This window comes from Hypanus sabinus, chromosome 18 (assembly GCF_030144855.1).
Source record: "Hypanus sabinus isolate sHypSab1 chromosome 18, sHypSab1.hap1, whole genome shotgun sequence".
Taxonomy (NCBI): Eukaryota; Metazoa; Chordata; class Chondrichthyes; order Myliobatiformes; family Dasyatidae; genus Hypanus; species Hypanus sabinus.
The window spans coordinates 17,801,330-17,827,438 of NC_082723.1; the positions used below are offsets into that span (position 1 = coordinate 17,801,330).

The window sequence follows — 26,109 nt, forward strand, 5'->3', positions numbered from 1 at the left end:
TTTAACCTTTTATGATACACACAATTAATATTGGTATGATGGATAAATCTATTAACTTTATCTCGTGGAATACTAATGGTTTAAATCATCCGATTAAACGTAAAAAAATATTTAAAGTATTCCATAGATTGAACGCTAATATTATTTTTGCACAGGAGACCCATATTAGGAGGGAGGATAATCAACGTTTTTTTAGGTTCTGGAAAGGGCAACAATTTCACTCAAATTGTACCGCTAAAATTAGGGGTGTGTCTATTTTTATAGACGCCTCAATTTCGTTTACACATTATGAAATTATTTCTGATCCACAGGGTAGATTTTTGTTGATAACTGGTTCACTTTTTAATCGGAAAGTTGTTTTAGTTAATATTTATGCTCCAAACTTTGATTGTCCTGAATTTTTTAAACGTTTATTTACTTCTCTTCCTAATTTGAATGAATATATGTTGATTATGGGTGGAGACTTTAATTGTTGTTTGAATCCTTCGATGGATAGATCTAAACCTATTCGAACTCTTCCGAATAGATCAGCTTTACTTATTAATTCTTTTATGGTTGATTCTGGAATTACTGAAATATGGCGGTTTTTGAACCCTAAAGATAAAGAATTTTCATTTTTTTCACATGTATATCATAGTTATTCTAGAATTGATTATTTTCTTATTGATCATCGTTTATTAACAGATGTTATTGATTGTAAATACGATTCTATTGCTATTTCGGATCATGCGCCTTTGAAGTTATCTATCAAGATTCCGGACTCTTCTATCAATACTAGATCTTGGAGACTTAATGCTACTTTACTTCAAGATCCAGAATTTATTACCTTCATAAAACAACAAATTGACTTATTTTTTTCAACAAACTATAATGAAGAGATTGATAAAGGAATACTTTGGGACTCTTTCAAGGCTTTTATTCGTGGACAAATTATTTCATATTCCGCTGGTAAAAGAAAACAAAGATATTCAGATATAGCTTTATTGGTGGATAAAATTAAAGAAATTGATAAGATTTATTCCGTTACTCCTACCAAAGAACTTTATAAGAAGAGAGTTGAGCTTCAAATGGAACATAGTTTATTATTATCTTCTTCAATTGAGAATCAATTAATTAAGACTAGGGCTCAATTTTATATTCATAGTGATCGAACTGGTAAATTGTTAGCTAATCAATTAAAAGCTATTTCGACTAAGCGACAAATTATTAAAATTCGTAAACAAGACGGTAATTTAACTACTGATTATAAAGAAATCAATAACACTTTTCAAGATTTTTATAAATCTTTATATCAATCAGAATTTGACGGTGACCGGTTTACGATGGATAATTTTTTTAATAACTTGAATATTCCTAAACTGATAGATGAAGATTGTAGCTTGCTTGATGCTCCTATTTCTATGGATGAAATAAGAGAGGCTATCTCATCAATGAATTCAGGGAAAGCTCCTGGTCCTGATGGTTTTATTGTAGAATTTTTTAAAACTTTTTCTTTATTGCTTTCTCCTTGGCTATGTGAAATCTTTAATGATGCGTTTGTTAAGAAGAGACTACCTCAATCGTTTTATGAAGCTACTATCTCTCTAATTCTTAAAAAAGATAAAGATCCTACTTTATGTGCATCTTATCGCCCTATATCATTATTAAATGTAGACTCTAAGATTCTTACAAAAATTTTAGCCATTAGATTAGAAAAGGTATTACCACAGATTATTTCAGAAGATCAAACTGGTTTTATTAGGAATCGATATTCCTTTTTTAATATTAGAAAATTGATTAACATAATTTATACTTCATCACCTACAACCCCAGAATGTGTTATCTCATTAGATGCTGAAAAAGCCTTTGATAGAGTTGAATGGACATATTTATTTAATGCATTGAGAAACTTTAATTTTAGTCCTAATTTTATATCATGGATTAAATTAATATATTATAAACCTGTTGCTTCTGTTCTTACAAATAATTATAGATCCTCTTTTTTTCAATTATCTCGTGGTACGAGACAAGGTTGTCCTTTAAGTCCTTTATTATTTAATATTGCATTAGAACCTTTAGCTATTGCTATTCGTGAGTCTCCTAATATTTTTGGTATTACCCGTAATGAGAAGTTATACAAATTATCGCTTTATGCTGATGATTTGTTGTTATATATTTCTAATCCTAGTAGGTCTATTCCTGCTATTTTATCCTTGTTGGCTCAATTTGGTAGCTTTTCTGGTTATAAGTTAAACTTAGATAAGAGTGAATTATTCCCTTTAAACGCGCAAACTTTATTGAGTGATAGGATGCCATTTAAAGTTGTTACTGATAACTTTATCTATTTAGGTATAAAAATCACCAAGAAATATAAAGATTTATTTGGACTGAATTTTTTACCTATGCTTCATCAAATTCAGCAACTTACTACTAGATGGTCTCCCTTATTTTTATCATTAGTTGGTCGGATTAATGCTATTAAAATGATGATTTTACCGAAATTTTTATATTTATTCCAAGCTTTACCAATTTTTATTCCTAAATCTTTTTTTGATAATATTGATTCAAAAATTTCCTCATTTGTGTGGCAAAATAAAAATCCTAGGTTAAGCAAAAGGCAATTACAAAAGTCTAAAAAAGATGGTGGTCTAGCTTTACCTAACTTTAGATTTTATTATTGGGCGAATAATATTCGTAACCTAATGTACTGGAAACTAGATTTGGATTCACCTGTGTGCCCACAGTGGGTAAATTTGGAATGTAGTGAGGTTAAGGGATATTCTATATTTTCCGTTCTTGGTTCTTTTCTTCCTATTGATTTAGCCAAATTCAATAAACAGATATCTAACCCTGTTGTTAAACATACACTACGAATTTGGTTTCAATTTCGCAAATTCTTTAATCTGAAAAACTTTGCTCTGGACAGCCCTATTTTATGTAATTTTTTTTTTTAAACCTTCATTGACAGATCAAGCTTTTAGTATATGGAAAAGGAAAGGTATAAAATGTTTTCGTGATCTTTTTTTTGAAGGTACTTTGATGTCTTTTGATCAACTATCCAACAAATTTGAATTACCTAAATCTAATTTTTTTAGATACTTACAAATTAGAAATTTCTTACATAAAATTCTTCCATCTTTTCCTAACTCAACTCCATCGGATTTTTCAGATTTGATTTTTACTTTTAATCCTTGTCAGAAGGGATTAGTAGCTTTTATTTATAACATGATTATGAAGATACAGCCAGAAATATCGGATAGAATTAGACAAGAATGGGAAAAAGAACTTCGATGTAATATATCAACAGATAAATGGGAAAAAATTTTACAAATGGTTAATTCCTCCTCTATTTGTGCTAAACATGCTTTAATACAATTTAAAATTGTACATAGAGCTTATATGTCTAAAGATAAGCTTGCCCGATTTTATTCGCATATTAATCCTCAATGTGACAGATGTCACTTAGAAGTGGCTTCATTGACTCACATGTTTTGGACATGTCCCACTTTACATAACTATTGGAAGGACATTTTTGATGTCATTTCCTCAGTATGGAATATCGATTTACAACCCCATTTTATTACTGCAATTTTCGGTATACCAAATGAAGATGGCAATCAGCTTTCCCCTTCAATCAGACGAATGATTGCCTTTGTAACATTAATTGCCAGAAGGTCTATATTACAAAACTGGAAAGAAGTAAATCCTCCTACTACATTTCAGTGGTTCTCCCAAACTATTTCTTATTTGAGTTTGGAAAAAATCAGAAGCACTATCTTTGATTCTTCAATTAAATTTGAAGAAACCTGGGGACCATTTATTCGACACTTTCATATGAATTAATTTGGCCTATTTCAGATCCTTTTCTCTACTTATACTTGTTCAGGTATGGAGTTCCGGAGTTCTTTTCTTGACACCTTTATATATTTATAAAGTGCTATTATTGCCCATGTTAGTTTTAGTTTAGTATTTTTTTTCAATATATATTTTTTCTCATATATAATTTCAATTTTTTTTTCTTCTTTTTTCGATGATTATTTTTGTTTTTTTTTCTCATATATATTTATATAGACTTGATTGATTTATGTACCTTTTGTTGATGGATGTTTTAATAGGATATTATTATCCTATTACTAATGTAATTTCAAGTTTATTGAATCTGTAATCTATTCATTATTATGTGTTGTTTTTTTTATATATGAAATTTAATAAAAAGATTGAAAAAGAAAAAAAGAAAGGATTTAGTGTGGTCTGGTATCAGTGGTGCTGAGTTAGAGGGTTTCAGTCCATTTCTATCACTGTGACAGATTGTGTGTGTTGAAGAGGGTTTCAATCTATTTCTATCACTGATCTGAAACTGGTTAATTCACACGCTATTTCATTGGGATTAATATTGAAAAATCATTTCATAGTTACAATATGGATATTTTTTAAAAAGACTTTTGTTCTACTTTTCTTCTTGTATATCAAACACCTGCTTATCATCTATTAGATTATGATAATTCTAGAACATTCACGGCAGATGGGAAAGTAAAAAAATACATTACAGATGGAGAAAGGGAACCACAGCCTAATATAATTGTGCAGATAAATGCTAGTTTCTATTATTAACGGAATGGTAACAGGGATCCTGGAAACTATTATTAAGCAGAGTCAACATCATTATCTAACTTTACTGATCATACAGAGATAGGAGGTAAAGTAAGCTTTAGGAAAGCCGCAGAGTCTAAAAAGGTGGTAGAGAATGTGAATTAAAAGACAAGAATGGCATATGGCATTTAAGTGGCTGAGTGTGATATTAAAAAGAATGGAAAATGATGTTTTTTAAAATGCTAAGAAATTAATAAACTTGGCTACATGGAAGGATCTTGTGCAGATTCACAACACAAAAAATTAACATGTAGCAAACAAACTAGGTTAGATTACAAGAGCAAGTGAGTTATAGTGCTATTTACTGGACTTGTGAGAACACACTCAGATCATTGTGTGAGTTAGCATATAGTGGAGACATTTAAAGTCACCAGAATGACCTCTGGATAGAATGTTGGCAAAATCCTCCTTGTTGGAAATGGGTTTAGGTTTGCTCTGTAACTGAACTATCAAAACACATTATCTGTTGCTATCACCCATTTCCTACTCAACTGAATGTGTATCACAAGAAAAGCATCATTTGGGCAAGATTGACCTCACAAGCTAGAGCACCATCAAACCAGTAAGTCATCGCTAATAAAACAATAATAAGAGCAGAAATAAGCTATTAGGCTAATCTAGTCTGCTCTGCCTTTCTATCATGGCTGATTTATTATCACTCTCAACTCCACTCTCTTGTCTTCTCCCCATACCCTTTGACTAATCAGAAACCTATCAACCTCCATTTGAAATATAGCTAATGACTTGACCTCCACAGCCATCCGTGGCAATGAATTCTACAGATTCACCATTCTGTGGCTAAAGAATTTTTGCTAATAGCTGCTAAATGTAATCAAGTGACCATCTGTGCAAACTACATTTTTACTTATTCTTCCATTTCATAGTTCTTACTCTAAAGTTTTGTTTCTTTGCATCTTGTTGTAAAAAGTATTGGTTCAAACTTGAGTGCTATTCACTAGTGTATTGTTCAATTAGTTGACATTTTCCGATTACCACAGGTATTCAACATAGATATTTTCCCCAGGGGATCGACATACAGTTCATACACAAAATATGGTTCAAATTGATTCATTTTATAATATTTAAACTTATTACAATCAAATAAATACTTCAATAGATTGATTTATGTCAATGGCAATTATTCTGCTTTTGTATGATAAAATCCAATATGCCAATAGTATTAATTTGCTTCGGAAGTGTTTTGGCAAGAGAGATTATTAACAATTAATACCTTGTTAACATAGTTATGACCATCCATACTTTCTGTAGTTTTACATTTAGTGTAAGGGACATGTTTTAAATAGAAGTGTGTTTCATTATTGCTTCCATTACAACTCTCATCCAATAATGTGATTTCCTTTATTAAATCCTGAAAAGAGACATGTAAAGATCAGTAACTTTAATAAACAGTTCAGATCACATTTTATTACATAAGTGCATTTTGAACTGACAACCGATGAATGGAAGAGATTACATTATGAAAGCTTCTTCCATTAAAAATTAATAATGATATTTACATTGACCAATTTTAATGTAAGAGCTGCCCAAATGTCTGCTCTCCTACAACTAAGTGAGCTTTAGGGAGCTCTTTTTGCTCCAGTTTATTGCCAGTGTTATTCGAACATGGTCAGAAACCAAGGTTTCAGAGCCCTTTTGCCCCAGGGGTACAAATCTAAATCCTTACTCCTGGTCTTAAAAACAATGTACAGTATATACATACCTTCCTAGGTTTAACAACAGTGATTTCCATCTCCAATTCGCCACAGTGAACAGACTTAATAAAATTACTTGTAGTCATTAACTGGTTGCCATTAACTGAGGGAAAAATATAGCTCATAGTCAAATACACTTTTTCAAAAGAAAAATCCATATTTTGTAGATACAAGAATATTAAATGCATAATGGTCACAAAATGCATTCTCATGGAAGGAGATTATTTTCTGTTCAATAATGACCTTGACCCTGACAATCACAATCCACTTGACTAGGATTTCACAGCACTTTATTGAGACCACTTCAGAGTATTTGTATTTGACACACATTGTACCTAAATTGCACCTTCCTTTGCACTTTTAAAAAGGTGCTTGCCTTTCAATCACAAATTCTGTATTCCTGTTAAGTGTAAAATTATTTTCTAGTTTTTAGTTTAAAAAACTGTAAGTAAATGAAAAATGTATGTGAAATACACATTAACTGAAATCCAGTTTTTTTGCACATTTGTAATGATCTTCATCCTAGACACTTGAAGCTAATATAATGATATTTCTTAAGCAACTAGAAATTTGAATTGATTTTGAAGTATGCAATTTTATACATAAATCTTCCCATTTAATTTATTGAAATCAATCATTATTACAACATCCCTATTAAGTTTACCTGTTAGTGCACATCTGGGATGAACAATACCAGCCTCACTAATATCTTCAGTTATTAAACCTTACACCAACGACACCACTCCAGCAAATACTCTCAATTCCTACTCCAAAATTCTAACATCTTTCCCAATTTTACTTTGCTTTTTACTTAAATTTGTCCATATCACATACCATTCCAGGATCTCAGAATTTCTAATGAAGAGTCTGGATCTGCAATGTTAACTTTTTCTCTTTCTACAGATGCTGTCTGATCTTCTGGATACTCTCAGCATTTTCATTGTTCTTTCCTCATCAAAATATACTTGACATCATTGTGTGCATGCCAACAAAAACATTTAATCATCAATTTGAGAAACTGTTTTAATTTTTTCTTTCACTTACCTTTAATATTAATATTAATTTCAATCTTATCTACCAATGGAATCTCTGTCAAAGATGCAGTAGGAAGCTCATGGTTTGTGGCCCATTTCAATAGCTCTATAGATGTTTCTGGGAGTTTAGGATCAACCTTGACTGATCCTGGCCATGTTATACTGGTATTATGAGATACCTGAAAAATTATACAATATTGTCACTTGATTCAGAATAACTTTCATTCAAATGCATTTCATTCTATGTCACCATTCTAATGTTCTTGTGTTAAAGAAATTTATTAAGCAAATATGTGATTCATCAAGAAACTTTGAACATTATACTATACATTTGTCACCATGCTGTTATATCAATGATCATGATCACATATCACAATGGAACTACACTGCCATGTTACAATATTTGAAAGTGATATAGAGATTCCAAACAATCTAACTGTATTAAATGTGCAGAACTATTCCAGCTTTTGTTGTCCATTTCTCCTTACAAATGAAATTTTCCTTAATTTGTATTAATCCTCTTGTAAAAATGGAGATGTCTTAGCAGATTTGATTATCAGGGTGATCCAGTTTTCTGATCTGCTGACATAAGGATCTTGTGTTGTGTTGGTGTTAGATAGGGGCATCATAGAGCACTTTACTTATTTCTTTGTAAAAAAAAAACAATTAGAATTCATAGTTCAAGCTTAAACAACCATAGGGATGTTAGGAAAGTAAGGTAGATCTATCTGGATTGCTCTTTGATGGGCCAACAAGTTAGGAAGATTCAGTCGCTAGGTATACGTGGAGAGGTAGTAAATTGGATTAGACATTTGCTCAATGGGAGAAGTCAGAGAGTGGTAGTGGAGGCCTGTGACTAGTGGTATGCCACAGGGATCAGTGCTGGGTCCATTGTTATTTGTCATCTATATCAATGATCTGGATGATAACGTGGTCAATGGGACTAGGCAGAAAAATGGTTCAGCACATCCAAGAAGGGCCAAAAGGCCTGTTCTGTGCTGTAATGTTCTATGGTTCTGTGGTTCTAATAGGGTTTCTCCTTTGCTGTGCTATTTTATGATGTATATACGAAGTTGTCTGATAACGATGAAATAACAATTTGTGGAAGAAATTTTGTTACTAGCTAGATACTAAGGGGTTATAGAGTTTTTTCTTCACAGCAGTGTTCTGTACTTGAACTGTGGAAGAAAATACTCAGAGCTGACACTGTATTAAGCAAGGAAGGGTTAATGATCTTTAAATGTAAAATCAAAGTCTACTGTGACTAACGTACTCTGTGCTGCTGATAATGTGCCTTTCAGTCAGGCTGATTAAAATAACTATGTTTGTATTTGTTGTTCTAAGAATCATCACGTCTGATATACTCTTTTAGCCTGACTGATATACTCTTTTGAGAAATTAACACTGAAGTAAATGTGTAACTGCTCAAGGACATATCCTGCAACTTTACTAGTCAGCAGAACTGCCACTGAAGTTCCTCCTTCTGATTTATGTGTTTTTCTCTCGTATGCTTGGGATATAAATAAGAGCGTGAACCATTGTCAGACAGAGTCTCGGAACTCCGCTTTTAGGAGGATGAACTCTCCATGATATCATGCTACAAAAAAGACTTTCTAAGGCGACCTCCCTTTGTGTCTGAGCAACCCTGAGCATTTAAAGTGATGTAGTCGACATGCACTTGGTCCTTCAGGATACATCAAATAATTGAACTGTGAATAGGATTGAGGCCCAATTATTTGTCATAAAAATAAAAATGAAAATTAGTTATAGGACAGCATGCAGGAAATAAAGGTGAATTGTTGTTCATCAGGCTAGAGGGAAATATACAGTTTTCAAAGGATCTGCATTAAGATTGTCAATGGCTTGAATTTGGGAACAGAGAACAAACTCAAAGAATAAATATAACACAAAACTTGGAAATGTAGTTCACAGCAAGGAGGATCTTAGCATGCTCTATGTGCAAAATGGGAAGAAAATGGCATCATATTTAATACAAAGAAATATGAAACAATGTATTTTGCAAGAAAGAATAGAATCATCAGCCCTAAACCTAGAGCAGGGAAGTCAAAATTCAAGGTTCAGGTGAGAGGGGAAAGATTTAAAGGAGCCTGATGGGCAAATTTTGACCACATACAGACATAGTGGGTAGTGAGTACACGGTACGAGCTGTCACAGGTGGTAGAGGTATAAACTGAACAGGTTCATGAAAGATGTAGGGCTAAACACAGGCAAATGGGACTAACTCAAGTCAGCATGGTAGAGTTGGGCTGAGGGGACCTGTTTCTATGCTATATAACTATGGTTCTAAGACTCTAAATACTTCCAGCGTTTTCTGTATATACATCAGTAATACTTTACTGGTATCAACCCCTCCTGCCTTAGACAGTGGGAACAAAGACTACCAAATATAATTGCATCAATGTTAAGCACATTATGTATTAATATATACTTTCAGAAATTGTTCCTAATGTATTCTAAATAATTACTGTAAGTTTGATGCTATAGTATTGTTATGAATGTGGAGCAACTCTGAGGGGCCAAAGGGTGCAAAGTCGCCCCCCCACCCACTTTGAGAATCGCAAGATTGCTATTATTTCGGGTCTGAGACCCAGGAACTGAGAGAGATACACAGCATGTCAGGAAATGAGAGAGAGAGATGCAGAATACACAACCAGGTGGAATGTCTCCTGACATACATGGAACGGAACCACTGATTACTGCTATTGTCTCTTGGAGAAGGAATTGTGTATTGAGTACTGTACTATTCATTGAAACCCCTCAGGGGACAACCAGAGTGGTCTGGTTGAGGGATTGTATCATCCCAACCTGACTGACATCTGAGACCCCGTGAGTGAGGATAAAAGGTGGGTCTGGGGAACACCCCTTAGACACACCAGGAGAAATGCTAGAAATCCAGTGACAGCATTTTATAGCAAAAGCTGGTGAGAGCTCGTGTGTGTCCTCCCTTGCCTGGGTGGAAGGCTCATCACGGAAGAACGGTTTAGCTAAAGGAGGGGTCATACTTGAACGGCCACAGCAATGAGACACCGACGGATCGAAATCATAAAGGAAGGTTGGCAAAACACTTAGCGGTAACTGTTCCCATTCTTCTACCTCTCTCTCTCTCTCTCCAACAATTGCAACACAGCGACAAATGACGGCAGCCTGTGTGAACTGAAACAAACTGTATATTTCCATCAGACCATTCATTATCCCCCAGACAACAATAGAGCTTGTTTCTTATTGATTATTATTATACCTGCACTTTTAGGTTTAGTATTGACGACATATATTATCTGTATATTTGCATTGATATTATTTTTGTGTATTTTTACTAATAAATACTGTTAAAAATAGTATCATCAGACTTCAATGGACGTCTCTATCTTTGCTGGTAAGTAACCCAGTTACGGGGTTCGTAACAGTATTTTGATAACAGGTATGTTACCGTAAGGTTTAATGAAGGAACTTCTCCGATGATATTCAAGGTCATTGGCTGTTTGCTCTGTATAACCAGCAAGATTTTGCATTTATGGCAATCATTTCCATGAGTAAATCTTACTTGCATGTTAATGAACTTCTCTGTTTTGTTCATAGTACTGTAATACAAAAAAAAGAAAGTCACCATAATTTAATTGTACAATAGAAAAGAACTACGAAGAATTCAAATATAGAAAAGTTAGTATATCTTCATCATCCAGTACTTCCTTCAAATTTAAATTTGAAACCAAGTTTAGGTGGGGGGGGTGTGGTTCTCTTCTTCAAATTTTCTTAATTTTCTCAAAGGATTCAATGTGAATAATAAATAGTAGTATTTATTACTTTGGTTTTAAAGAAATTCTTCAAAGCTGTCCTTTTTTCCGCTTCTAATTCAGATTTTATCTTTCTTGTTAACTTCAACATTTCTGAACTCAAGTGAAAATGTAAATCTGGTAATCTAAAGGAATTCTCTATTTTGATGATAAAAGAGAAATTTGAATGCTAGCTATATTTAATTACACATTTTAAATTTTGAGAAATATTGTTCATAAAATGAAATAGCTAGTTCTACTTTATCATAGAATGTAAATGTGAACTTGTCCAGATCACATCAATGCTGTACACCCTAAAAGAAAAAAATAAATCCTATACTTTGAATTTACCTCTCAAAATGTATTTAATTTCTGCCCTAAACTAATACTCATTTAATAAATGTAGTATGGTATATTTAGCATCAAATAAAAATCTGCGGGTGACCAATTTAAGAAGCACTATAAGAAAAAAATGTTGGAACACATGGAAGCCAAAAAATACAATTCAATATTGCTAAATAATATATTTTGGGAAAGGATGAAAATGAAAAGTGCAACCAATGTAGTTTCACAAATGCTCCAAAGCAGGACTCTGAGTAAAGAATACTATTAATAGAGCTAATTAGTTTTACATAATACATTCTGTATAGAAAGGAGTGGAAGAGGTTCAACACCGATTCCTTAGGATGCACCCAGAAAAAATTGTGAACAATATTATAACTTGTAACTACAGGAATGATTTTCAATGCAGTAGAGCAAGTTAACGAGAGAGGAGTTCAGAAATTTTCAAGTTAACAAGAAAGAGATAAAATCTGAATTAGAAGCTGAAAAAGTTTTGAATATTTTCTTTAAAACCCAATTAATAATAACATACAAAATGACATACTACAATTTGCTATTCACATAGAGTTCTTAGCAAAAATTAAAAATATCTGAAGAAGAGAAATAGGATTAATGTACATTGCTCCATTTCAGGAATCTTCTCATGCACTCTAAAAATGTAATTTTTGACATAATCATGGACTTCCTTAGTTAATCATCCAAGTGACAGTTGGGACCATCAAAAGCCACATCACAAGTGAAAATTCTTAACTTTTACAATTACAAATTGCATTTACACTCAGCGCTCACTTTATTAGGCACAGCTGGACATGAATGCAAATATCTAATCAAGTGGCAGCAACTCAATGCATAAAAGCATGCAGAAATGGTCAAGAGGTTCAGATGTTCAGACCAAATATTAGAATGGGTAAGAAAAAAATATGAATCTAAGTGACTTTGGCCATGGAATGACTGTTGGTGCCACATGAAATGGTTTGAGTATCTCAGAAATTGCTGACCTCCTGGGATTTTCATGCACACCAATCTCCAGAGTTTACAGAAAATGGTATGAAAAACAAACAAAAAAATATCCCGTGACCAGCAGTTCTATAGGCAAAAATGCCTTGTTAACAAAAGAGATCAGAGAATGGCCAGACTGGTTCAAGCTGACAGGAAAGCAACAGTAACTCAAATAACCATACATTACAACAGTGGTGTGCAGAAGAGCATCTCTGAATGCACAACGTGTTGCCAACTCTGGCAGTGTTTCCCATTGTATGGTCATTGAGCGTATATGTCAATTTTAACGCTTGTCCAATCTTCTTCATCTGGATAAAATAAGTGTGGGTATGCAGAACCACAGGTGGTAAATATGGATTAAGGACCAACCTGTTCTTTGAAAGTATGGGCTATTGAAGCTTTCTCTTGGGATCTACTTTATCCATGATGCATTAAGATTATTAGAATAGTGTTTGAACAAATTTGGATGCTGAATCAAAGGAAAAATTACTGATTTAAATAATGTAAAGCTTGGATGAGGTGAATTATAAGAGAGATCTCAAACAGGAAAAAAAATTGCGAAGTCAAATTTTGTGCCTGAATGCAGCTGATAGCTAATGGTTCAAAAGAGACCATCCACTCAGCATTAGTGGATCAGTGGAAGAGTACCTAAATGTATTTAGTATTTTTACTTCAGTCCTTAGTTTTATACCCAGGACTATGAATGGAGACCTAGTTATTTCTTTATTTTAATTAGGAATGTAGGCAAAAAACATGGACCCAGGACAATCCAGTCTTTTGAAAATATGGGCTATTGTTTTCAATCTGAATCTTCTCCTTCAGTAATTCAACCATTCCATACAAGATTTTCAACTGTACATGTTGACACCCATTATTTAGGTTCAAAATAAATGATTTATCTCACATCAAGCTAGGAATTAACTCAGATCATTATCTTCCCACTCCAGTATAGCAGACATAGAAAATCCCATGACATTATGTCAAAGTAGTGCAGGAAAGTTCTCATTAAAGGCCTAAAGATGAGAAAAATAGGAATCTGGTGTTGAAGCTTAAAACGTGCAAATTTAGGCTTTTGAAATGCAACAGTGATTTCACTACAAAACTCAGAGCATTTAATTTTCCCCAAAATATTCATTTTTAAAATTTATTCATTATTTAGGGGTCTGAATATTGTTTTCAAGACTAGCATTTATTATGTGTTCTAAATTATGAGAATGTTAACTAGTGATTGATCCAATATCTTTAGATTAATGGGTTTGATAGAAACAAAAAGAATTAAAGGCTAAATTGGACCTCAGCAACTATAATTCTTTTCAGATTCACTGCTCTTGTAAAATTGCAGCTGGAGGCATTAACAGTATCTTACAGTTAAACATGGATGTGCAAGACTCTGTACTAAAACATACATTTCCATTTTATAAACATAAGAGGTTCTACAGCTGTTGGAAATCTAGAGTAGAATACACAAGATGCTGGAGGAAGTCAGCAGATCAGGCAACATCTATGGAAAGGAATAAATAGTCAAGCATCTTTGAATGCACAACATGTCAAACCTTGAAGTCAATGGGCCACAGCAGGAAAAGACCATGGGCCGAGACCCTTCATTACAAATGGAAAGAAAGGGAGCAGAAGCAGAATAAGTTGGAGGAAAGGCAAGGAGAGGGGAGGGGAAGTAGTACAAGCTAGAAGGTGATAAGGATGAGGGTCAACAGGGGAGATGATAGGCAGATGAAGAGAAGAGGAGGTAAGGGGGGAGGCAGTGTGGGGAATAAAAGAAGAGGGAAGGGCAAAGAGGAAAAAGAGTTTGAGAAATCAATGTTCATGCCATCAGGTTGGAGGCCACCCAGGCAGAATATGAGGTATTTTTCTTCCAACTCAAGAGTGGCCTCATCATGTTAGTAGAGGAGGCCATGAACTACATGTAAGAATGGGAGTGGGGATTGGAATTGAAATGGAAATGGTTGGCCACTGGGAAATCCTGCTAGCTGTGGATAGAGCGAAGATGCTCAACAAAATGGTCCCCCAATCTCTGTTGTATCTCACAAATGGAAAGGACACCACATAGGAAGCACTGGATACAGTAGACAACCTCAACAGATTCACAGGTGAAGTGTTGCCTCACCTGGAAGGACTGTTTGGGGCCCTAAATGAAGGTGAGAGAGAAGGTGAATGGGCAGGAGTAGCACTTATTCAAGTGGAGGGATATTAGTGGAGAGGGACAAATGGACAAAGGAATCACAGTGAGAGCAATCCTTGCAGAACACGGAGTTTGGGGGTGGGGAAGTAAAGATGTGTTTGCTGGTAAGATCATGTTGAAGTTGAGAATGATGTGCTGAATGTTGAGGCTCATGGGGTGGTAGGAAAGGACAAGAGGAATTCTATCCCTGTTCAGCCAGTGGGAAGAAAGGATTAGGGTGGATGTCCAGGAAATGGAAGAGATGCGGCTGAGGGCAATATTAATGGTAAGGAAGGGAAACCCCATTCTTTGAAGGAGGAGGACTTCTCTAATATTCTGGAAAGGAAAGTTTCATACTGGGAACAGCTGCAGTAGAGAGAAAGGAATTGAAAAAAGGGAATGGTACTTTTACAGGTGACAGGGCAGGAAGTATAGTCAAAATACCTTTGTGAGTTACAAGGTTCCCTATGGTGAAGTACAACTTTGGCTGCATGAGTATTTTAGATAAAGTACATAGAAGGCAATCATTCAGTTTTAAGAAGCAATTAGGATACTGCTCCATGAATAAACTGCTGAATACAAACAGCATGTGTACAGGTGAACATTCATTACAGTCACAGTGCCTGTAAGGAGATTAATCCTCTGTTCTGTTTGTATTTATGTTTCCAGAGAGCTGACCCTGTATAACTAAGGTTTATCACCTTGTAATATATCTCACAATCTTAACAGAAGCTTATTTACATGTACACAACAGGCCCATAACAACAGCCACCTTGTGGACATTCACAGTAAATACATAAAGATACAATAGAATCAATGAAATACTTCACAGGACAAAAAAAGAACGAATGTACAAAAGACAACAAGCTGTGCAAATGCAAAAAGGGGTGGGGGGATTAAATAAATAAAGAAAGAAACAATGGGAATGGGAGTTGTAGAGTCCTTGAAAATGGTTCCATTGGCTGTGGAATCAGTTCAGTGTTGGGGCGAGTGAAGTTATCCACGCTGGTTCAAGAACCTGGTGGTTGAGGGGTAATAACTGTTCCTGTACCGAAGGCTCCTGTAGCTCTTTCCTGATCGCAGCAGTGAGAAAACAGCAGTGATAATTATATTATCACTGAAGTATCACTGAAGATACTTATAGATATTATAGATATTTGTTTACAGATTCCACCAATTATATTCTATTTAGATACCTGACATTGATATGCATACTGCTTCACTACATTTATGCATCACTTGTAATGTAAACAGATGTAATGTAAATTTCTTTCAGACCTGAAAAGAAAATACATAAATCATACAATAAATTCTGTACCTTGATGTTGCTATTAGATTGATGATGTGTAGCTGAGAAGCGGCAAGTTGATCAGATGTCACACAACCCTTCAAATTTTGATTGAGGAGTTCATAATTTTGATAATAATCAGCATTAGAATGATCCTGTTTTTCACATTTAGGCAGATGCATTTCATCTATTTTTTTAAGAAAGAATAAATAGCTTTCAATTAAGCAAAAAAGGTTCAAGTATCTGCTGTACCACTGGAAATAAAAACCCTTTTAAAGTTAACACGAGGAAATCTGCAGATGCTGGAAATTCAAGCAACACACACAAAGTGCTGCTGCATTCCACCAGCATTTTGTGTGTGTTACCCTTTTAAAGTTTCTCACTAAAAAGCAAATTAATTTAAACATAAAGCACATAAGTTCTTAGTTATTGATTTGAAAATCTGAAGTGAAATGGAAATTGTTACTTATTTAGTTAAAAAAGATCCCAGATTGCTTAAGTTTTGCAGATAGCACATATTCATAGTCACCAAGGCTAAAAGAAAAGCTAAGTTACACTCTTTGTTACATTCTTCAGTAGTCTAATTGGTCTCAATAATGGCATGTGCCATTTTGTAATGTGTAAATTCCCATTCTTGGCAATGAAAACTAGCTTCAATGGAGTGTTACAAAAGATAGGACAACAGCACTGTATAGCCCCACCCTCCTGAAATCAATGGCTCTTAATTGATTCGTGGTAATATGATCCTGGTAATGTATTACCAATTGTATTAAATGTATTAAGAATTCCAATAAAATTCTTCAAACCCTCCAAGTTCAAACCCTTATTTAAATTTGTCCCAAACTGGATCCTCACCTCTTGATAGAGACAATGTTGAAAATCTGAAAATTCAGAAAATGCTGGGAAAAAAAATCAGCATTTATCAAGTGAAAAAGTAGGCCAATTCCTCAAATGCAGGGAAAAATTTAAGAATATACACCATTAACACAATAACTTTGTTTTCCAAGATAAGAATAGAAATAAGTATTGAAAAAGTCAATTATGCAAATTGAGAAAGCTAACATGTCACAACTTGCATAAAGACCAGTCTTAGCAGATATCAGAGAAATGTACATACAGTATTTGTAAATGCATCAAGAGGAATACTAAGTAAGCATGTAATTTTAGTACTCAAATAACAATAAACATGGAACAGGACCTTTGGCCCACAATGTCTGTGTTGATCATAATGCCAAATTAAACTAATCCTCTCTGCATGCACATGATCCATTTCTCTCCATTTCCTGCCATTCATGTGCCTATCTAAAAGTCTCTTGAACACCACTGTTATAGCTGCTTCCACTACCACCCTGGCAATACATTTCTGGCACTTACCACATTCTGTACAAAAAGACATGTCCCATACATCCCTTTTAAATCTTCCATCCTCTCACTGGAAAGCGATCCCATTTGATACTTGATATTCCAAACACAAGTATTTGATACTATTATTATAGAGGAAAAGACTCTATCTACTTTATCTATGATTTTCTTAAATTTTATAAACTTCTGTCAAGTTTCTCCTCAATCTCCAATGCTTCAGAGAAAGCAATCCAAGTTTGTCCAACCATTTCTTATAGCTAATATCCTGTAATCCAAGCAGCATCCTGGTATACTTCTTCTGCATCCTCCCCAGAGCTTCCTCATCCTATAATGCAATGATCAGAACTGCATGCAATTATTCAAGTGCAGCCTAACCAAAGTTTTATATAGCTGCAATGTGACTTCTTGACTATGCCCCTAGCAATGAAAGCAAACATATTTTCTTTATCTACCTGTGTTACAATTTTCAGGGAGGTATTGACCTGGAATCAAAGATCTCTGTGCATCACTACTGTTAAGGAATTGTGCCTTAAACTGTATATTTAAACTTCAAGTAACTAACTGTTGTATTCTCTGATGGCCTTCTTCACTCTACACAGCTCTATCCGTTCTTGTCTTGTCTGCAAACTTACTGCCTAATCTAAATTTTTACCCAAATAATAACTGTAAATATCTTTCCACCCAATACAAAACTATGAGACCATAAGACATTGGAGCAGAATTAGGCCATTTGGCCCATCGAGTCTGCTCCACCATTCAGTCATGGTTGATCCTTTTCCCCCTTCTCAGTCTCACTTCCCAGCCTTCTCCCAATAACCTTTGATGCCTTGTCCAATCAAGAACCTATCAAGCTCTGCCTTAAATACCCCCAATAACTGGCCGCCACAGCTGCCTATGGTAATAAATTCCACAAATCCACCACCCTCTGGCTAAAGATATTTTTCCACATCTCCATTTTAAATGGATGCCACTCTATCCTGAGGCTGTGTCCTCTTGCCCCAGACACACCCATCATGGGAAACATTCTTTCCACATCTACTCTGTCTAGGCCTTTCAACATTCAAAAGGTTTCAATGAGACGCCCCCCCCCATCCTTCTAAATTCCAGTGAGTACAGACCAAGAGCTATAAAACATTCCTTGTATGATAACCCTTTCATTCCCAGATTATCCTTGTGAACCTATGCTTTTCAATTTCTATATAACAAAAAAGAAACCTTACGCAAATATGACATTTGTTCTATAAGCCTACCTTCTTTAAATTTGATGATGTTTACTCCTTCAATTTCGGACTCAGTTAAAGTAGTAAAAGAGGTGCAAGTTCCATTAAATAGCTTCAATTCAGTTGAATTCGTAATTGTTTTCTTTGGAAATACCAAGTTATGTTGAGAATGCTACAGGGAAATAAAAGCAACTTAGCTTATTAAACTTGTTTTGAACATTTACCATCATTCTTGTTTGTAACATTTTACTTCCATTTTAAACTGACAAGAATTTTGTCATAGTACTCTTATTTCAAACGTGGATTAAGATGAAAAGGTTTTTTTCCATGTGGCCTGATAGAATAAGTTTCTACAATATTAATGTGAGAATTTCTTCACTAACTATCTCTATAGAAACAGATTGGTCTCTATTCTAATTCAATAAAAGATTTAAATAAATTATCCATTTATGTCTGCACCATTATTAAAATACTTTGGTCTAGCGATCCAAAAGTTCATTTGAAAAAAATGCCTAAATTGTGCCAGATGGGGGATAAGCACCATTTTGCTCTAGTGCCATTAGTGTGTGATTTTATATACATCTCATAAAGATGTCTGTGCTTAGAAATTCCCAATTAAAATTATTTTCCTATTTAGAACCAGGAATTTTTGGACTACTAGCTGAAATTAACCAGCAAAAAAAGGTACTGTCTGTATCTCTTGAAGACAAAATGACCACCAAATCCACCACAGATGAAGTGCAGAAAAGCATGGGAACTCTGTTTTACTGGCAGAAGCAAAATACTTCAGGGAAGAGATCATTAAAGCTTGGGATCAGATGGCCATTCAAAAGGAGGTCACCAATGAGATCAATATTTGCAATGACGTCCTATAGACTAGTTCTGGTGCAATAAAATTTTTGAGTTTATGCCATACTCAAAAACTTCTATAGTTGTACTGTGAAGAGCATTCTGACAGGCTGCATCACTCTCTGGTATGGAGAGACTACTGCACAGGACCGAAAGAAGCTGTAGGAGGTTGTAAATCTAGTCAACTCCATCTTGGGTACTACCCTACAAAGTACCCAAGACATCTTTAGGGAGCGGTGTCTCAGAAAGGCCGCGTCCATTATTAAGGACCTCCAGCACCACCCAGGACATGCTCTTTCTCACTGTTACCATCATGTAGGAGGTACAGAAGCCTGAAGGCACACACTCAGTGATTTGGGAACAGCTTCTTCCCCTCTGCCATCTGATTCCTAAATGGACATTGAAGCTTTGGACACCACCTTACTATTTTTAATATAAAGTATTTCTGTTTTATGCACATTTTAAAAAATCTATTCAATATACTTAATTGATTAAATAAAACATAATAGTAATAAACAAGTAAATCGATTTTTTTCTCTCTCTCTGCTAGATTATGTACTGCATTGAACTGCTGCTGCTGAGTTAACAAATTTCATGTCACGTGCTGGTGATAATAAACCTGATTCTGATTAGAGAAAAATTTGTGGAGAAGACAACAAATCCCAGTACATACTACATTCATGAATTTACCACTTTTCCAACAGTTGCACTGCACTTATGCTTGTGTACCTTCTAACTATTTCAATAATCTCGTCTGCATGCAAACAGTGTACACTTCCATCAAAGAGAAAATTACATTTAATCCCATTTGGAAGCAACAGACTGTTGGTCTAATTACCACATCTGAGCCTCATTTATTGAGAGTTGATGGTGCTGGTCATAAAGCTAGCATCCAGTTGTAGATTGGAGGATACTTGAGGATAAAAGAATCCACCCCCTCACATTCTACTCATTCTTTAAGCCTTCCTGTGCCCATTGGTGCCATCTTTATTTGTCTCCTTCTTTTGCTATATCTATATCCTTATGCCCTTCTGCCTTTCAATTCTATTATGCACATTTTCCTTTCAGTTCTATAATGCACATTTTACCTGACCACAGCAACAAATGTATAATTGGTAGACTAAGAAGGCGGCACCAATGCATCCAATTCTCACTTCCATCATGTCTTGTCACTTCATTTACAGTAAAGGGTAGTTTAGAAGTAGGCTTCATACACAGAGTTGTCAGACACAAGTAGATAACAAAGAAGCTAGAGGAAGGTAGTTCGGAAGTCAGTTTCCTGATAACGAAGTCATACGGCAGTAGAGTCAGAGTCATACTGCTCTACATCACTGGATAATTATGGATTTTTTTGGGTCATGTCTGACCTATCCAAAGTGAAATACCTGGGTGCATAGAGAAGTCCAGTTCCAATAAAACATTCTTATTATCCTTAATAATCTCTCCTGCACGTTTTCCATAATGGCATCTTTCATATTGCAGGATGACCAAAAGTGAACATGGTATTTCAAATGCAGCCTAATCAACAGCCTGTATAATTGCGATATAACAGCTTAACTTCTATAGTCAGTACCTGACTGAAGAAGGCCAGAGCAGCAAAATCATTTTTCATCATACTGTCTACTTGCAATGTTACTTTCAAGAAATCATGAACTTAAGCATCTAGGTCCATCTGTTCTACAACATTCCCCAGGATCCTAAAGTTCACAGTGAAAATCCTACACTCATTTGTCTTTCCAAAATGCAACACCTCACAAAGGCATCAATATGACATCAATATTTGCAGATCTGAGCTCGCTCCAACACATGACAATACAAGCTCAAGCAAAGGCAGAAGCAAAACAATATAGAAGTGGGGCTATCAAAGAACAATTTTCTATCAACATGACTATTTCCATTATTTTCAGCCATGAAATATTCTAGCATTAGATGGGAAGTAATGTTTGGCAAATTTTGACCGGCAGAGTTGCTAAAGGTAGATATCTAAATTTTGAAAATGTTAATAAAAAGGTCACATACCAATATCAAAGCATTCAAAGTAATTAATTAAGTTTAGATGGACAATTAGTTAACAGAATAAGAATAAATGGATGATTTTCAGTTTAGCAGTTTTCATTTAATAGAATGCCATCAGGATGCTCTCGTCATCTTCCTCTCTCACTCTCTTTTGAAGGTCCCCTTCTTCTGATCCTTCCCAGTGCTCCAATATCTGATATCCCAATCGTCCAGCACTCTTTTCCACCCGTTTCCTTTTCTCTGGACATTATGTTCAGCCCAGGTCCAAAACTGATGATTCTCATCTCACCCTTCCCTCCAAAGGCCCATGAACTGGATAATCCAACATGCCATACACATCCTTTGATGATGGTTTCCCCTCCAGTTACCAACCTCCAACCCTTGATGGGGAGACCCACTTATGTCCCTTTCCATTCACCTTCTTTGACAACCTGGTACCAGGCCCAATCCTTATCATATGTACTGTACCTCTCTCACCAGTGATTACTTGTGGTGCCACAGGGGTGGACAGGGAAAAGTGACCTTTTGAAATTTGCAATGGGGCTCTACAATCAAGACGCTTTTAGCAATCCTCTCCAACACCCATGAAGCTCATCCAGTACTGGAATTTCCAAGTTATTTTCTTTTAAAGCTAGAATGATAACTGTACATTTTAAATTATGAAGTTAACAATTTATTTCTCTCTCCTAACAGGAATCAGAACTGTTTAACCAACAACATAAAGCAGATAGTGAAAACTGACCCTTAAAAAGATATTCATTAGTATACATTACTTAATACAAGTACATACAAAAAGAATGCCCTTTAATCACTAGCAGAGAATTTATTGCTGGAAACAATTCAACAAAATGTGTTTATTTTCATAATAGAACTCAGAGTTTCAGCTGAACAGTTTGGAGCCAAACTTCTTCCAAAACTTCCTTTCAACAGAACAGGAAGCAAGACCTTTTTAAACTTTTGTGCGTCAGCAGCTCACAATCTAAGCATTTAAAGGCTCTCTTAATAATTTGAGGCCATGCCAAAAAGGGTAATGAGGTAACTTCTTCTGACACTCGACTGCTGAAGATGTTGTCTGCATTGACACCATTTTCCAAATATAATGCCGATATGTTTCAATAATATAAACAAATAGTTGCAAATCTATTTTCTATTTTAAGCACTATATTCAGTTTAATGCATCAATTCTTGCACTTAAAACATGCAAGGTAATGAATAAGATATTGTCACTTTAATAGATTTCAAAAGTTATGCTGTATATGTTCATGGTCATGTAGTTTTAGAAAAAAATTATGAGGTTATCATTGGCAAATACAAAAGGAATAAATTCAAGGTTTGTCATTGTGTGAAGAGCATTAGGCTTTGAAATTCTTTATAGCTCAATTATATTACAGCTCAGGGCATTCCAGAGTTCAGAGTTCAATTTCAGCGTTGTTCTATAAGAATGCTTTGTATGTCCTCCCTGTGGAATGCATGTGTTTTCTTTTGGTCCTCTAGTTTCCTACCATAGTCCAAAGACATATCAGGAGGATAATTGGTCATTGTAAAATTGTCCTATTGTTAGGTTAGGGTTATTTTGGGTTGTGGGGCTGCTGGGACAGCATGGCTCAAAGGGCTAGAAGGGCCTATTCTGCCATGTATTACTAATTAAATAGTCATTGGATATGCACACTTTGACCCAATTGGTCCAGACTGACTGTGAGTCACATCTAAGCTATTCCTTTTCCCTGCTTTTGCCAAATATCCCTCTAAACCCCTCCTATTCTTGTACCTGCTCAAGTATTTTTTAAATATTGTTTGAGTATCTACTGCAACCACTTCCTTTGGCAGCTCATTTCTTTGAATGAAAAAGGTTGCCTTAATTAAATTTCTCCCCTCTCTTCTTAACTTACGCCATTTTGTTCTTGATTCCCCAACCCTGGAAAAATGACTGTTACTTTTACCCCGTCTATGCCCCTAATAAGATTATCCCTCATTCTCCTATGTTCTAAAGGAAAAAGTCCTACCTTCTCAACCTCTCTCCATAACTTAGTCTCCTACGTCCTTGCGACATTCTTAATAATCTCTTCTGCACTCTTTCCTTAATGGCATCTTTCATATAGCAGGGTGACCAAAAGTGAACACAGTATTTCAAATGCAGCCTCACCAACATCCTGTATAATTGCAACATAACATCCTAACTTCTAGAGTTAATGCCTGACTGATGAAGGCCAGTGCACCAAAATCATTTGTCACCACCCAGTCTACTTGCAATGCCACTTTCAAGAAATCAGGAACTTAAGCATCTAGGTCAATCTGTTCTACAAATTTCCCCAGGGTCCTAAAGTTCACAGTGAAAATCTTACCCTCATTTGTCTTCTCAAAATGCAACACCTCATGAAGATCTTCTCACAAAGTGGCCATTTCTCACCCCACTTAACCAGCTGAAAAGATCCAACTGTAAATCCTAATAATTATGTTCTTGATCAACAATACTTATTTCAGTGTATCTGCACACAGTCCAAAACTATGCTTTATACATTCTCATCCAAGTTACTGATATTGATGACACATATCAGTGGGCCTAGCACCAACCCTTGGGGAACACCATTAGTCATGGACTTACAGTCCAAAACCAAACCTTCTAACATCAACCTCTGCTTGCTACCTTCAAGCAATTCTGTATCCAATTAGCTAGCTCTCTCTGGATTTTATGCAATGTATCTTTCTATAGCAGCCTACTATGCAGAACCTTATCAAAGGCCTTAATGAAGTATATATGAACAACAACTACCACCCTGACTTCATTTTGAATTTTTGATATCCTAGTTTAAAAAAAAACTTCCCACTTGCCAGGTGTCCCTTGGTCCACAACTGACTCCAATCAACAATTGCAAGTTACTTTATAATGCTGACAAAATTTGCTCTGCCCAATTTAGAAATCTAAGTCATGGACCTGATGTGTCCTTTTCCATAACTAATTTAAAATTAATAGAACTGTATCACAGGTCCCAAACTATCTTGCCGTTGTCCTATTTAAAAAAAATCCTACATTAATTGAAAAATAGAGTTTAAGCATTCACATTGCAATAACTAGAGTGCATTGAACTTAATGAAAACATACTGAAAACTTCAACGTGAATGGTCCAGGCATCCACTGCACCAGTTGGTCTGTACTCAAAGGAGAATGAACATAGAGATCACAAATTGGTCTCATATATGATGCAGCAAAATTCATTTGGAGCCCACCCACTGATGTTCTATTTAAACTGTCTGATTAAGATACAACTTCAATAACCCACTGAAAAGAAGGGTTTCAACTTGAGTCTGCCTAGTGGGGCCTAGTGCCAGGCTGCCTAGACCTGACCATAGCAGAACTAGACAATCTGGTACACAATTTTTTTGTACCAGCCTATGCATTTTCTCTTTGCATCACACTGCCACTCTACCCCAACCTCCTGTGTACTCTCTTATTTGTACAGTACACACATACAAATTACACAGCCCTCCTTGCTCAGACTGCAAGCTGGTTTCTTTCATTCCTTCTGTCTCATCCAATGACAAATTGTTTCTTGCTGTGTTGTGAACTTTCCAAGGTTCAATAATGCAAACAGTTTGGAAGACTATAGTGATTAAGGAATATCAGGTACACACAGGTTCTACAGTGGCCAGTGAAAAGTTGCTAATGCAACAGTGATGACATTATGTTCTATCTATATACAGTTCATCTTCACTCTTAGATTAAAATGACACATATACCATCTAGCAAGGGCAGGGACAAGTGGAGCAGCCATTGTTGGAAAGGACAGGGTTAGAGTGGAGAGACTTTGGCTCATAACGATTCAGTGAGTAAAGGTTTAGGCAAGTACCTGGTGAGTCGTTTCCTTTTCTTTCTTCATCAGTTAGTGCAGAGTTAGACCAGTGAGAATGGGGCCGTACTGTGTTCTTTGTGTGAGATGTGGGAAATCTGGGAGACCTCCAGCCTTCCGGATAAGCACATCTGCACCAGGTCTACCAGACTCCAGCTTCTCAGAGAACATATGAATGAACCAGAGCTGCAGCTCAATGACCTTCAGCTTATGCATGAAACTGAGATGATTGATAGGAGCTATAGGGAGGTAGTCACACCTAAGTTGCAGGATGCAAATGAATGAGTGACTGTCAGGAAAAGAAAGGGGAATAGGGAGCCAGTGCAGCGTTCCCCTGCAGCCATTCCCTTCAATAATAAGTATACTGTTTGAATACTGTTGAGAAGGGCAGCTTGCCTGTTGGGGAGCTGCAGCAATTGGGTCTCTGGTACCGAGTCGGGATTTGTGGCTCAGCAAGCAAAGGGAGAGAAGAGGGCTGCAGTAATGATAGGGGATTCGATAATTAGAGAAGTAGACACAAGATTCTGTGGACGTGATAGGGACATCCTGATGGTATGTTGCCTTCCAGATGCCAGGGTCAGGGATATCATGGATTGGGTCCAAGACATTCTAAAAGAGGGGGGGAGGGGTGAGCAGCCTTGGTACAAATGGACACCAATGACATAGGTAGGAAAAGCAAGGAGGTTCCTGAAGAGTGAATTTGGAGAGCTAGGTAGAAGGCTGAAAGCAGGACATCCAGGGTAGCAATCTTTGCTGCTGATGCCATGCACCAGTGAGGGCAAGAAGAGGATGATTTGGCAGATGAATGTGCAGCTAAGAAACTGGTGCAGGGGGCAGGGTTTCAAA

At 35.7% G+C, this 26,109-nt stretch overlaps 1 protein-coding gene across 2 annotated transcripts in view; it reads right to left on the minus strand.

The window, feature by feature from the left end:
- The window catches only part of LOC132407366 (transforming growth factor beta receptor type 3-like), a 133,899-nt gene that overhangs the window by 40,354 nt on the left and 67,436 nt on the right, over window positions 1-26,109 (minus strand). For both annotated transcript variants that reach the window (XM_059993741.1, XM_059993742.1), the window contains exons 5-10: window positions 18,584-18,725; window positions 16,002-16,158; window positions 10,824-10,974; window positions 7,386-7,554; window positions 6,350-6,444; window positions 5,861-5,998 (exon numbers count right to left, since the gene is read on the minus strand). In XM_059993741.1, the coding sequence (XP_059849724.1) occupies window positions 5,861-5,998; window positions 6,350-6,444; window positions 7,386-7,554; window positions 10,824-10,974; window positions 16,002-16,158; window positions 18,584-18,725 (852 nt within the window). The remainder of the gene's footprint in view (window positions 1-5,860; window positions 5,999-6,349; window positions 6,445-7,385; window positions 7,555-10,823; window positions 10,975-16,001; window positions 16,159-18,583; window positions 18,726-26,109) is intronic.